The following is a 15541-nucleotide window of genomic DNA, read 5'->3' as shown; positions in this document are numbered from 1 at the left end:
TAGCTATCAATCTCAAATATTTTACATTTGTATGAATTTTTATATATAGGACTTTATAGTTATTTTTGTTAGAAAATATATATGTTTCTATTCAAAATTTCATATGGAAACACAAAAGGCTCTGGACAGTCAAAGTTAAACTGAGCAAAATAACAAAATCAGAGGTATCAGAATTATTGATTTCAAGTTATGAAGCAGAATCATGAAAAGGAAAACAATAGTAAACTGGCACAAAAATGGACATATGAATGGAACAAAGGACCAGAAACAAACTCATATACAGCCACAATCATCTGGTTTTTAACCAAAAACTGCCAAAACCATACAATGGACAGTACTTTTCAACAAAATATGCTGGGAAAATTGGGTAACTATGTGCAAGGGAATGAAACTAGACCCTTATCTCTTAGCATGCACAAGTGATGTTTTCAAAATGGAGAAAAGAAAACTTAGAAATTATCAAGGGAAACACTTTAAGGTAGGTATAGACATGGGCTCTCTGAAGAAAACTCTAAGAAGTCACACATGGCTGGTCTACAGAGCTAGTTCCAGGACAGGCTCCAAAGCCACAGAGAAACCCTGTCTCGAAAAACCAAAAAAAAAAAAAAAAAAAAAAAGAAGTCACACATGGGAATGGAGGAAATTTAAAACCTTATGCACAGCAGAAGACACGATTAACAAAGTCAGAAAAGAGCCGGCAGAATGGGAGAAAATGCTTGTCATCTTCATTTCTGACATATGATGACCTTGTAGAGTATATAATGTACTCAAAAAAATAAATTCAAAACTCCAAACAACCCAATAAATGCAACAGCCATTGTTCCCACGATAGAGCACACTTTAAAACCTTTCAACAACCCTATTCACCAAAGAAATGCAAATTAAAGCCACATTGAGAATCCATCTTTCCCTGAACACAAAGTCTAATCCTATCAAGATAAGAAATAACAAATGTTGGTAATGGTGAAGAGAAGGGGAACTCTTGTATACTGCTAAGAGGAATGCAGTACTAAAGTCAGTGTGTATCTCCTCACAAAACTAAAAGTAGTACTGCAGTATAACCCAGCTATGCCACTCCTGGACACATGCTGCCATTATTCTGGAACAACAGAGCACAGTGATATGTGTCCATCCATGGATAGTGCAGTATTGCTTTTACGAACCAAGTTATAGAATCAGCCCAAGTGTTTGTCAACAGACCAACAGGTAAAGAAAATGTGGTATATAAGCACAGTGGAGATGTATATCTTAATTTTTGTTACACTTATTCGCGTTTGCACATACATGGGGGATACAGGCAGGCCATGGTGTATGAGGAGAAATCAAAAAAAAGCTTGTAGAGTCAATTCTTTCTATTGACCATGTGGGTTTTAGGGGTGGAGCACAGGTCATCATACTTGGGGTCAAGCACCTGCTGATCCATCTCATCAGCCCATTGTAGAGTTTTATTCAGCCATAAACAAACATTAACTAGAACCTTTTTAAATTAGAACCATAAAATGTAGTAAAACCATAATAAAGGAGGGTTGATTAAATAAATTACCTATAATATTAGTAATATAAAAACTAAATGGCCTATAGGACCACCTCTATTAACAGCAAAGATACCCAGCATATATTAAAAGCAAAACATGTTTATAGTCATAGGTTCGGCCACTTCTTTTATTAAACTGGATTTTAAGGACTAATGTGTAGATATGCATATGAATGGGTATAATGATGGATCGGTGTTAGTGAAGAGTGTGTGTGAGTGCCGGGGTAGGTAGAGAGGACTCTCCACTCTACTGTGATTATTTTCCAATACATGTACATTTTAAAAGAATGTACAATGAGAAATTAATAGTGGGTAACCTAAGTAACGCTATCTTAAGATATGCTTCCTTTTAATTCTATTTTTCTTAGTTTATCTTTTTCCTGAAAGTTTTAGAAAAATCCCATTACTGTGTATGAAATCAGAGAATGAAGACTGTCTACTAAAAGTACCATATTGGCTTATGTTATGGGTGCCTTCAACTATCTGAGCTACGCTTGGTAATTCTTCTCTTATGTTTTAACATGAAACCTTGGAGACCGATCTAATATTGGCTAACGTGGTAGTTTCCAAATGTTTGGCCACATTTTGGCAAGGCATCAAGACCCAGTTGCTTCTATGAAATGCAGATACAACCTGTGGAAAAGTTTTTACTTATATTGTATCATAACTACCATTGCCAGTAACAAACTTAAACCGGAGAGCTACTTTAATCATCATGCCTCAAACTCAAAAAATTCTTGGCTCCTGTTTAAGGAACAATGAACCTCCCATCAAGCTCAGTCTCAGCTTTGAGTTTATCATCACCAAAACTTCTAGTTGAAGGGAATCAGAGTGGGGTCACATAACTGTCACACAGTGCACAAACAGAACTTCTGCTTGACCCTGATCCATGCAGTTTTATCTAATGGGCAATAGTATTAAAAATAAAACAAAAGAGCACATTAAGGCGGATATTGACTAATCTGTACACTTTTAAGGAACAAGAGTACGAAAATAGAATTTCCTCATTTTTTTTAATCTTGCCACAAACCGCATTTTTACCAATCTTTCTGAGGAAGCTACAAAAAAAGACCCATTACTTAATCTCTACTTCTCAAGCACTCCACACAACTATACTGCTCCTCACTTGAAGATTACATCTGACATCACATTAAAAATAATCCCATATTGCCACCCACTTCAGTGAAGTCAGTATTCTATTAAGTATTTTTGACAAAAGACAAGAATAGTTTCAAAGCATTTCCATAGTATTCTGAATTTGCTTCTCTTTTTAGTTTCCTTTTTCCTGAAACTATAAAAAGTTTCAGATCTAAACCACTACTAATAAAGTCATTTATGGACAAGAAGCTTTGCTTAAATGACTAAAGAAAATTTTAATTCAACACACACACACAGAAAGACAGAGAGAGGGAAAGAAAAAGGGAGAGAGGGGGGCAGAGACAGAGAAACAAGTTTTGGCAAGTATGATATGAGACTCCAAACATCAGTTTCAACTTATTGATCAAGTGACACCATTTTCACGATTGCCCCCTTTTTTGTTGCTTTTCCTTCTTTCTATCTTCTCTTCTGTCATAGATCTAAATGTATATTTATGGCATCAAGAGCATGTGATATAGAACATTTGCAGAACAAATGACCACTGAGGTATCAAATACACAGTGAATAGATGCTTCCTATAGATACTTGTAAGAACACATGTCCTTCCATGCTAGATAATGACCAGGCAATAATAAAGGAAGCATTAAACAAAAACAATCACCCAGAATAATTATTACTAGATACCACAAGTGTTAATTTCATCTGAAACATTTACTAGCCCTGAAAATTAGTTATCGCCTTTTACTCTGTGTATTACATTTAACCTGCAAGCATTTGTTTCATTATATTGTGATACAGTCTCACCCCTGTGCCTCTCATTTGTTGCTGGACAGTACATTTGAAATATAAAAATCCCAAGAGTGAGTCCCATTTTAAAAAGTATCATCAAAGGAAGAATCCTCATGACCAAACAAAATCATAGCACTTATAAAGAATTGACAGTTAAAATATCTCAGAGTTCTTTGACACATCTTCTTTAATATCCATGAACAGAATATTCCAAATTTTAAGTGAGCAAGCAAGAAAACTTTGCCAAAGTATAAAACAAAGGGAAGATAGAAACTAGAAATTAATTCTCATTATACACAATTTTTTTGGAGCAATTGTTTCAAGTGAGCTGCTCAGGGCAACCAATCATCTCTAACCTACAGATTCTAAACACTTAGAAACACATGCTCTGCAAATAAGATTTATTTCTTATAAAAGGTTACCTTCTTTGGGAGTAAGCAGACAGAAAATAGAAATAGGAATGATGATTGATAAAGAGCTTTATTGTCTTTAATAATTACTTATCATTATTTCATTTAAAGATGACTTCCCAGAGTCTTTTGAAGAGATGCAGAAGGTACTTTTCTCAGCAACGTTAAAATAATTCTCATCCCAAAGGAATAGAGATGACTTGAGTAGACCAGAAATGTTATGTGGTAAATTGTGTACACTTTAAATGATTTTCTTACTCATTAGCAAAGATGACAATTTACCTACTATGCATCAAAAAGCAAGGGCATGGCTCAGTCTTGGTGGTGCAAACCTTTAATCCCAGCATCTGGGAGGCAGAGGAAGGCAGGTTCTCTGTCAGTTTGAGGCAAGTCTGGCATACAGGATGAATAAGTTCCAGGACAGCCAGGGTTACACAGAGAAACCCTGTCTCAAAACAAACAAAACAAAATAAAACTGAACAAAAGTTCAAGCAAGGTTGTGCACATCTTTAATCCCAGCCCTCGAGGCAGAGGTAGATGTGGACTTCTTTGAGTCTCGGGCCAGCCTATTCTACAAAACAGTTCTAGAACAGTCAGGGCTACAACAAAAACGAGAGGCTGGCTGTATGTGGTGGTCCACATCTGTAATTAGAAAGGTGGAAAGATGAGATTCAAAGTCATCTTCAGCTGAGTTTAAAGTCAGCTAGGGCTTGAGCTTGTCGCAAAATCCAACATAAAGTATGAATGCCAAAACCAGAAGTGCAAAGAAGCAGTGTCATATATTAGTTATTTGGGAATCTTTTATAACACTTTTCCATTTTCAGGTCAATAATTCAAAACTTAACCCCCCTAGGAGCATTCCTTTCTCTTACTCTTAAAAGCTCTCTCTCATTTTCTGTATCCAATAACAACAGTCCAAGCTCCCCCGCAATATATTCTATCATCTCCATTCAAAGTTAATCACCTCCAACCTTTCTGTCCCTATAAAATCTCCAGGTGGGAAAAATTATCTTTCTTCTGAATCAACTTTGTTTTCAAATAAAACAATAGGAAGCCATGCTGGTCCTGATGCCCCCTTTTCTACCTCGGCTGACTCTCACACTCCTTTTTTGTCGCTCTCACACCTGTAGATATTTTATGTGCTACTCATATTTCATATTTTGTTTTCATCTGCTCACCTCCTATATTACGTTACTTTAATCTCCTAAGAGGGATTAACTCATCCAAAGTTCACAGAACTCCAACTGTTTCCTCAATGTTCATTTCAGATGAAAAGGCAGGGCAGGGGTGATTTCGGTGACTAAAATGAGGTCTCGCGCTCTTCTTGTTATTCTTTATTAAGCTTTCACTGCTGTATTTGGGAATTTTTGCTTGTTATTTGCTTGTTAAGGCTCGTGCCACCCCCATCCAACTACATTAAGGGTTTTTAGTATTTACGTTTGTCAAGACACAGGGTCTCATACATTAGAGGTTGCTCTGTGAATTGCTGTGAGGCCTGTAGATGAACCAGATCCTCTGGCCTCTGCCTCCCAGAGCTCATATTATAGAAGTGTGGCACCATGCCAAGTTTATGCTCATCTGGGAACTGAACTCGGGGTGCTAGAGAGCTAGAAAAGCAGTTCCCGCAGTGCTGTACCAAGTCCTGCCTAAGGTCTTCCATCACTTATGAACACACTGTCTTCAGGCTTCTAACTTTCAACATATTTGCTTTCCTTTTGCCACTTCAAACTCCAGCTTTCTTTTTCTCTATTTCTATGAGTTAGACAAACAATTCAGATTATTTTTTCCAGGTTTCCACATCTGTGAAAGTGAATTAACTTATTTTAACAAAGAGGTTGTGCTTTTTTTCATTTTTTTTTCAAAAATTCAAGGATGCTTGGCTCCTTGAATTAAAGAAGAGGGGTTGGAGGAGACACAGCTCAGTTGGTAGAATGCTAGTTGATCATACAAGAGGCCCTTGTTCTCCACACCAGAGCACCAAGTGGTAGCACAGGCCTACAAGCCTGTGAGAGCAAGGGAATTTCAAGGTCATCCTTAGCTATACACAGTCCAAGGCCAGTCTGAGCTGCACAATACTCTGCCTTGAAGGAAGAACTTGCTAAATTCAAGAAAAGAATATTTACATCATTCAATATCGAATGTTATAAAAAAATAAACAAAAATCTTTGAAAAACAAGCAGATGATTAAGGGCAGGATTAGTTTTAGTAGGTTTTTTTGTTTTTAACCATTCATGAAATCATAATGAAGTAATATGAAGTGATTGCATCATTGGCAGTAAAATTCTGGACAATAACAGAATGAGTTCAGCATTCATTCTGTGTTCAAGCACATGGCTTCTTTCAGACATGTAATGCAATTTCACTCTTGTATTCTTGGTTAAGCTAAAGTCTTTTTCTCTGCAGCCTGTACTGTGGACAAAATCCAAAACAGTAGCTAAGTGCCACATAAACATGTTTATATATATTGATAGTATGAAGAATAACGAGCACAACCTTCCCCAAAAGTCAAAGTGGCACTACCAAAAATTAGAGTAAAGAAGCCTTTCTTGCACATTAAAAATGGCTCGTGCATTTTTAAGTATGTTTAAGTACATTTACTGAACATGGGATATAAAAAGCATTTCATCCTGTACTTAAAAGTTCTTGATTTCTACTCCCAACTCTGTTCTAACTAGTTCTACACATACTAGGACACAGTCCCAGGGGATCAAGCCAAATATAAAGGGGTAATCCTGGCTGGCCTCCACTCTGCCTGTTCACCTCTCTGCACATTTTGCATTTGTGGTGACTGTGTTGGCCACAATTGGTCATTCCTGAAACGCTCAAGTTTTTCCTCTAGCCTGAAAATCATCTCTAAGATAGTTCCTTCATTATTCAGCTCTCGTTACTATAGCCCACTTAAGAAACTTTAAACCTTCAGCTGTCTTGCTCACTTGCTAATTATGCATCCTTTCCCAAATAACAAATGAAACAAAATGTTTTGCTACTGTTTTTCCAAGTCCTGGAATTATAGACATGTATCACCAGTCCCAACTTCTTCACTGTGTTATTCTAGTACTATGTGTACTTCATGTAAACAATAGTTTACATTATTACTGACATGGCATAGTAACATAAAAGCAAGTTAAATTTTTCCCTTTCAGTGGTCTACTAAGTCTGATCTACTGACATACTGAAAAATATCCACAAGTGTAATAAGAAGTTTACATAATACACAATAATTACTAACAGTTTCTGCTCTTGCTTCAGTAATCATCTCAGCTTCAGCCCTTAGCCAATTCTTTCCAGACTCACAAACACCTTTATTTGTACATACTCCCCTTTGAGATATCAAGACTTCAGATTGGCTGTATTCCAGTGCACCCCAGGAGATACACTGTGAAGGTCACTGAGACAAAGGTCATGGTTTTGTACAAGAGGTACTTATGTTTACTTTATAACATCAGAGCTTGTCAACAAAGTTCCTTTAAGAACAAGAAAGTTAGCTGGGCATGGTAGCCCCTCGGGGAAGCAGAGTCAGGTGAATCTCTAAGCTTGAAGCCACCTGATCTACAGAGCAAGTTCTAGAATATCCATGGTTACACAGAGAAACCCTATCTCAAAAAAAAAAAAAAAACTAACCAACAAATAAATAAGAACAAGAAAATTTTTACAGAAAGAACTAAAGGAAACTGAGGAAAGTTCAGAACAGGTGAATAGTCTTCTCCAGGGAATAGCATACCAATTGGTTATTCAAGAAGTAACATTATAGAGACTGAGACAGTTTCATTAGGAGTGTGTGTGTGTGTGTGTGTGTGTGTGTGTGTGTATTCATATACATGCATGTATGTAACAATTAATGAAACAGAGACTTTGAATTTAGAAGAGAGTCAGAAGGGTATATGGGAGGTTTTAGATGGAAGAAAGGAAGGGAGAAATGCTGTAATTCTATTATAAAGATTTATATACACCTATGTATGTATGTACGTACGTATGTATGTTTGTATGTGTGTGTGTATATATATATATATATATGTATGTAAAACCTAACCCCCCCCCCAAAAAAAACAAGAAATGCAGCTGCAGCTGGTTAACTGCAGCAGTAAAGGCCCAAACACAGCAAACACAAATATATTTATTCTAAAACAGAATCAGGAGTCTGTGTTCTTGTGAGGCACATTAGCTTGAATGTTCTCTGCTGTTTAGATTTCAAGGTGTAACAGTACAACCTATGCTGCAATGTGTGCCTTGTTTCTTCTAAAACTGCCCCCAGTGAAATTATGCAGTCGGCCTTTTGCAATCTTGCCCAATGTCTGATAATAGACTGGAATCCACAGTAAGAACCCACATTGACAGTATCTTCTCCTATCGTGTTTATTTTAAATTTTTCATACATTAAGCACCTTCATCCAGAGGCTTGCATTTCTCATTTTTATGTCTAAATGAAGTATTCTTTTATAACAATTGTGCTCCTAAAACCAAGTGCATAATACAAAGCTTTTTATTGAGAATGCCATCTTATCCTTCTTATCTTGCAGTTGGGAAATCAGTCTTGGGAAATAGTAACATCTCAATATTTTTAAAGATGCTTGTTTTTTATTATATATCATCATATTTATTAAATATATAAATAATATATAAATAATCCTGATATATAATAAAAATAAATATATGAGACTAGAAGTGGTCAATAAATCTACTAAAATTGGCGCTATAGATGGTTATCAGGTTCTATGTGGATGCTAGGAACCAAACCCAGGTCCTCTGCAAGACAAGTAAATGTTCTTAAACACAGAGGCACCTTTCCAGCCTGCTTTAATATTACTTTAATTTTAACACAAAAATACTAAAATCTTATCTTTAAAAAAGAAAATCTAGGGGTTAGAGAGATGGCTCAGTGGTTAAAAGCAATGACTATTCTTCCTAAGGACCCAAATTCAATTCTCAGCACCAACATGGCAGCTCACAACTATTTATAACTCTAGTTCCAGGGAGATCCAACAGAAACACAGGCAGGCAAAACACCAATGTACATAAAATAAAAACAAATAGCTTTTTAAACTTGAAAACAAAAAAGGAATGCCTATAGTGCAACATCTCAATTTCTTTTTCTTTCTCCAGTCCTTTTTCACACTTACCTAATCCCTAACAATTTCTCAATATTTGTTATTGCCAGTCCCAGAAAAAATGTAAAACTGTAAAGGTGAACATCCATAACTCTCAAGCACATTCCTCTGGCTCTAGCGAAATTGTTTTACCATTGAAAATGGTTGGGGGATAAAAAAGGGTTACATAAATTTCCTTCCAAGCCTTTGAATAATGGATTTGTTTACTCAGGGTAACATGGTCTGCAGGTCATTCCGTAGCTGTATAATCAAACTAGAGCCAGAGGAAAACCCAGGCTTCAGCTCCGAGAAAATGTCCTGCTGGGCTGATTCACCTGTCCTCTCTTAAACCAGGAATGTGCACATCCAGCACACAGAGCTGCCATCCCCACAAGTCACAAAGGCAGGAACAAAAATCTGCAAGTTTCAGAATCCTGGGAGCTCAACACCTGCAAGAGTTTGTTTCTACTGGCAAGGGACTGTGAACGATGTGGGGAGTGAGACTCAGAGACTCCCAAGCCTGGAGAGCCAAGGAAGTGACAAATAACAGAGTCTACCTCTACACTCTCCTATGCTGTGCAATTCACCCAAAGCCGCGGAGGAGACTTTCGACCTCACATTACTGTACACAAGTCAATGAACCCGTTTCCCTGTAACTGTGGGGATCCATGCGAACAAAAACACAAAGAAGACTTACCTTCAAAAACGGATCCCAATTCATATTTTCCACTGAAAAAATGTGGCAGGGAAAATACCAGTGCTCCCAGTCCTATCATAAAGGAGGCAAACGCGAGCCAGCGAGGTTTGTGTCCTCTCTCCCCAAAGAACGATACAAATAAAGACAATACGCAAAAGGCGATATCATAGCTGGATGATATCAAGCCAGTCAGTGAGCTCTTCATTTCGTAGCGCTTCTCGATGGTGGAGATGCTAATGTTTACCAGGCCATTTACTACAATACCTGAAAAGGAACAAATGTATTGTTTTAGCTTCAGTCAACAAATGTACAATCAGCAACGGAAAGTACTAGGCTTAATTCCTTTGTTCTTTTGCGATTTTTAAATGAGTTAATTGAAAAAAAAAAGTCTTTGAAGTCTCAAAGTCAGGCAGACCAAACATGTTACCTCCAAAATTATCTCATTTTTTATATTATAAAACTTAAGTTTTTTAGCCGGGTGTGGTGGTGGCCCACGCCTTTAATCCCAGTACTTAGAGGCAGAGGCTGGCGGATCTCTGTGAGTTCAAGGCCAGCCTGGTCTACAAGAGCTAGACAGAAGGTCTTCCAAAGCCACAGAGAAACCCTGTCTCGAAAAACAAAAACAACAACAACAAAAAACTTTAAGTTTTCAGGTGTTCTACGAAAGCGATGCTTGCTGCATGTCAAATTATCATAATTTGTCTGAATTCACTTTTCTTTAACTGACAAATGGAAGTTCAACTGGTAAAGTCCCATAAAACCAGTTTGCCAAAGAGTTCTTGAGTTCAGTACACTCCACAAAACTCTCTGGAACAAGTGGCCAAAGAGGACGGACAGGACTGCAAGGTTCAATTACCTCCTTAGTCTCAGACATTGCTCTGAAACTACAGCTCACCCTGAGCTGGTTTCAAGAAGAGGAAGCTGAGCTCTCAAGTCTATTTTTTTCCTACCACTTTCACAAACATTAAATAAAGCTTTCGCTACCCACTTTGAGATACGGCACTTCAAAGTTCCTTGGCTAAAGTAGAATCAGCCTTGCTGCTCAAGGGCTGGGATTATAAGTGTGTACAAATCCATTTCAGATGTTTAAATGAAAATGTTCAGCATTAAAAGTAAACAAAAAGTAAGCATCACCCCCCACCCGGATATTCTAAATCATATTCAAAGTAAAATACAGAAGAAAAGATGACATAGCGTTCACCTGCCTGTAATAAGAGTAATAAGGAATAAAAGACTGGGAGGTAAAGAAGGTTGTGTCCAATGTTGACAGATTTTTAGATGTCCTATTATAAGTTAAATTCACAGGAACAGAAATGTGATAATCAACTACTAGGAATTATTTTTATTATTAATTATGTTGACTAAAAAACATGTCATTAATAACCACAGTCTGCCTTGTTGTTTTATAAAGACTGCACCCGAAAATGTATTTTAACAAAATTGGTATAACAGCTTTCAATGTTCCAAAATTGTATTTGTTTGTTTGTGTCTTTTGCTTCCTTTTAAGACTGTGAACTAATTAGTAATATGGAAATTATAAAACAACATGTGTAAAGCACCAAAAAAATGACTTTTATAAGAAAGCAGTTACCTGATAACATGAAAATTTTCCCATCCAAACATCAATATTCCAATATACCTACAACACTGATGAAAAAATTAGTTGTGCTAGGTGTGATGGTGCGCACCTTTCATCCCAGCACTCAGGTAGCAGAGGCGGGAGGGTTTCCGAGTTCCAGAAAAACCTGATCTACAAAGAGAGTTCCTGGCCAGCCAGGGCTAAGCAGAGAAACCCTGCCTTGAGAAAACAAAATAAAATGAATCACTAGAAATCATTGCTTTTACAGTAAAGCTTCGTTTTTCACAATCTAGAAGATAACATTTAACTGTAGGAATCTCCACCTCTCTGATTCACACATTCCCAGAGCACTGCCTCTGAATCAGTTTTAATCAGGAAAGAATGCAGACTATGTCTCGCCTTTGTAGTGTGTCAGGCAGGAGAGGAGGCTCCCTGGGAGGCTAAATGCTGAGAGAGATACCCATTGCCTTCGAGAAATGTCTGTTCAACTCGTTCCTCAAGTTATTTTCCTGCCTAATCAAATGTCTATTAATACATAATGGGATATGGGCTCCCCAAGGGTAGTGAGATGCACAGCAATATACTTGAAACCTTTGAAACCGAAACTTTAGCATAAATTAATAAACTGGGTTATTTTCTTCTCAGACTATTTTTTCTTAAACCAGAGTAAAATGATGCTTTACACTAAATCAGATACTTGTTTTCCCCGAGAGTACCAAATCTATTGGATAATAACTTCAAACAATAATTTGTGTTGAATACACAGTGTCTTAGATTAACCTAGACATTGCAGAGTAAAACTCAAGGTGAAACACAGGATATATTTTACTTTATCACTCTACTCTGATGCTCCATGATCACCAGCTTCAGATAACTACAACCAAGACATAACTGGAAAAAAAAAACTGGAGGGACGAGAAAGGTGGAAAGGACAAGGACTACAGCACCCATCTTCAGGAAAGGAGCTGAAATCTGCTTATAATCAACAAATATTTACTTAGCACCCAGAGGGTGCAAAGAAAGAGGCACCCAGTTCCTTTAGATAGAAACAAAGAACAGAAGACAGAGACACCAATTTAATTTTTATTAATTAATCAAAGAACAATTTCCAGTCACCCTTCACTATCGCTTGGGTAGCATTCCTTTCAGCCTCTCCTTGACTATTACAAAATAGTTTGGGATTATGGCTCAAATGAGAGCAAAGGTCTACGTACTAAATTCAATTTAAGCCTATTCTTCAAACTGTTCCGCCTTCTGCCCATCCCTCCGTGGTTTGCCTCTTAGAATAACTTCCCATTTATCCTACCCCTTCCTCGGAAGCAAACCAACTTCTTTTCCACTCCTATCTTCCTGCTTCCTTTCTTTCCAAAAAGCCCAGCTTTCCCCACCAGCCACGACTCTCACTCAGCGAAACACCATTTAGACTGCATACTCCTGAGGGGGTAAATCTAGGCTTAATCTGTTAGTCCCAAGAGAACCGAAAAGAGATCCTAGAACAAACAGACACTGGATAACTCTTGTGACCCAAGAGCTAATAAAGGTTCACCCTTCAGGGCTGGAAGCTTCATCTCATTTACTCACTGGGTTGCACTTGTACCCAACGTTCTCAAATACGCAGAAAGGAAAATCTACATTTAATCTATGCTAGATAAATTAAGTACTTCTGCCTGCGCGGCTTCTCCTTTTGGAAAAATCAGTACACGCCTATTTATTTGCAAAGCTTTTAATCCTTCCGCTGTAAACAAGCACACAAATGGGCAAATCCATCATTTTCTACGTCAGTGTAGTTTTAAACTGCAGACCAGACTTATCGTTTTCCCAAAGGTTCTCATAATCTTCCCTAGAGCAATCCGTTGTGCTAAACTGAGGCATAACACAAAATAACAAAAATTTACAAGCAAGATTTTCAGTGATGCTATCTAAGGAGGAAGCTACAAGAGGACCGCTGACAGTGGTGGACACTCGCAGGCAAGAGCTTCTTCAAAATCCAAGCCCAATGTATGGGGGTTGGGGCTTACTTAGCGCCGCCTAAACTACCGGGTCAGGCTGTGGGGGTTCTCCTGCACCTGCCTCTCCTCCAGCCCGTCTCCACCCAATCACCAGTTCAGTCAAAGCTCCCAGAAGCTGGCGCTGACTTTACCTTGCGTGAGGGCCAAGAGGCAGTAGTGAAGCAGAAAGCCTTGGGGCGTGTTACAGAGCTGGAGACACCCGGGGTGGAAGTCCCTCCACCCGCAAGGTCCCTCCTCTAGCTCGCAGAGCTGTGACCCCGGCGGCTCATCAGAAGCTGGAGGAGTTGAAGAAGGCAGAGATGGCTCAGATGGCTTCTGGTGCTCCTCAGATTCCCGAGGTCGAGAATTCCCATTCTGGTTCCTGGAGGTCACAGCAGAGACCTCCACCTGGGAGGGCGAAGCAGACGCACGGCGTGGGACGTCCGGGCTGGAAGGGACGAAAGCCGGGTTCTCGATTCCTTTGGCGACCTGCATGGTCAAGAAGGGTTCTGTGGACTCTAGTGTCTGAGATCCCGCAAAAGGCTGGTTTCTTTCCTGACTCCGCCTCTGGGCAGGTGACAGCGCCCTAGGGCCGGACCAGTCTCCGCCTCCAGGGCCCTCCCTCTCTGGCACTGCGTGGCCACCGGCCACCGCAGCTACCAGGATGTCTGCTCCTGGAGCTCTGGGTCCTCCGCACCTCAAGGTGCCGGAGCGCTCTCCTCCACACCTGTCGCCGCCAGCGGCAACCTTAATGGTCTGCGTGGGCGTGCGACTGGGCTTCTGCCAGGTGAGGGGAGAGGGCGGCAGTATCGTAGATGCGAGGGTGGCACTACAGCGGATCTCGGTGCAAGACTCTTTTTCCCGAGCCCAGGGACTGGTAACAAATAGAGACTGTGGGAGTCTGTGGGCCAGCGTTCCCCCTGGGTGTGTGCATGAAAGCTGCAAACACAGTTGCGTCAGGAGATCTTTCAGGAAACCTGCCACTGCTTTCTCCTTGGCTGCTTACTGAAGCAAGAATCCTGTGCTCCAAGATTCAGATCGCCCTCAGGTATAATACTTTAAATTCCGTGAACACTGTAAAGGAGCCTTTATCTACCAGCCTTCCTAGAAACAAATCCTTCCCTGTTCCCACCAACATTCGCAAAGTCAGGGCCATCGGTTTGGTTTTAGCTTCTACAAAGTGAAGGAATAATAGAACTCTAAAAATTCATACACGGCGTTTTCTGGGCAGCGTATTGCACGCCTAAAATAAATGGAAAATTATCATCATGCAAATAATTTTTATATGTGTAACAAAAGAAAGCATTGGAAGACATTAATGCTGTTGCATGATTGACAAGAGTTCCAATCTATGCATTTGTTATTCCATCGATTGTCAGAAAGTATTTCCCGTGTGCTAAAGACTGTTGTAATCTGTGGGGGTACACCCTCCAAGACAAACTGGCAAACACCCCAAACATTGTGGGATTCACATTCCAGTAGGAAGCAATCCCTATTAACATATACACAGAGCCCTACATATTACTAAAATAAATGCCCTCCTGTGAAATCTTAGTTTTGATTGGACGTGCTGTACTTAGTGGGCTGAGGGATTGAGATGTAAGCTAGATCTATTGCTTTGAACATTCAAAAAAGAGGCAGAGATAAGTACTTCTGTGTTCCCTGTTATTGTTCTTTAAATGAGTGTAATTACTGTTGTGTGTCACGCATTGAAGAATCTGTGCCCCAAGGAGAGTCAAAAGCCCTCCCAAGGCAACAGGCCTAATACTTGTAGGGAACCTGAACTCAGTTCTCCTACTTTGAACTTTACACTATTTGTCTTTTTGTTCCCTCAACCTACTTGTGACAGGTGGATTATTACACAGACATTCTCAAAGATCAAAACTAACACCTAGCTCAGTGTGTTGGCACACAGCCTTAATCCTAGGACTTGGGATACAAAGACAGGCAGGTGTCTTGTGAGTTCAAGGGCAGCACGGTCTACATCCTACATCATCAGTTCTGGGACTGCTAGAACTTCTGCGTAGAAAGAGTAGGTCTCAAAAACAAGCAAAATCCTCGTGCTTCTCTGATATGAGGGTTAGAAAATTAAGAAGCTGGGAATGCTCAGATTCTGGGGGAATCTGGATGCTATGTAACACCCCTCCCCCCAAACCCAAATGAATTGGATTTAAAGTGGATTATATAGGAAAAATCCTAAGAGGGGCGGCTTTGCCGGTGCAAAGAAATCCAATTAGGTCAGATCACCAAATTAAAATGCCCATCGTATTATGCTCTCAGGTGGCCAAGCACATGGCTGCGGGACATGAAAGTGGGGAGCACATGCAAACCCCGAACCTCGTGTTTCTCCTCTGGAAGCCCA

At 39.4% G+C, this 15541-nt stretch overlaps 1 protein-coding gene across 1 annotated transcript in view; it reads right to left on the bottom strand.

The window, feature by feature from the left end:
• Positions 1–13750, bottom strand: part of LOC142836737 (solute carrier organic anion transporter family member 4C1) — a 47438-nt gene extending 33688 nt beyond the window's left edge. The window contains exons 1-2 of the mRNA XM_075951270.1: positions 13332–13750; positions 9613–9876 (exon numbers count right to left, since the gene is read on the bottom strand). Of these exons, the coding sequence (XP_075807385.1) occupies positions 9613–9876; positions 13332–13674 (607 nt within the window). The 5' untranslated portion in view covers positions 13675–13750. The remainder of the gene's footprint in view (positions 1–9612; positions 9877–13331) is intronic.
• Positions 13751–15541: the final 1791 nt, after the last annotated feature.

Source organism: Microtus pennsylvanicus, chromosome 17 (assembly GCF_037038515.1).
Source record: "Microtus pennsylvanicus isolate mMicPen1 chromosome 17, mMicPen1.hap1, whole genome shotgun sequence".
NCBI classification, from domain to species: domain Eukaryota; kingdom Metazoa; phylum Chordata; class Mammalia; order Rodentia; family Cricetidae; genus Microtus; species Microtus pennsylvanicus.
This window is presented reverse-complemented; position numbering and strand designations above follow the sequence as displayed.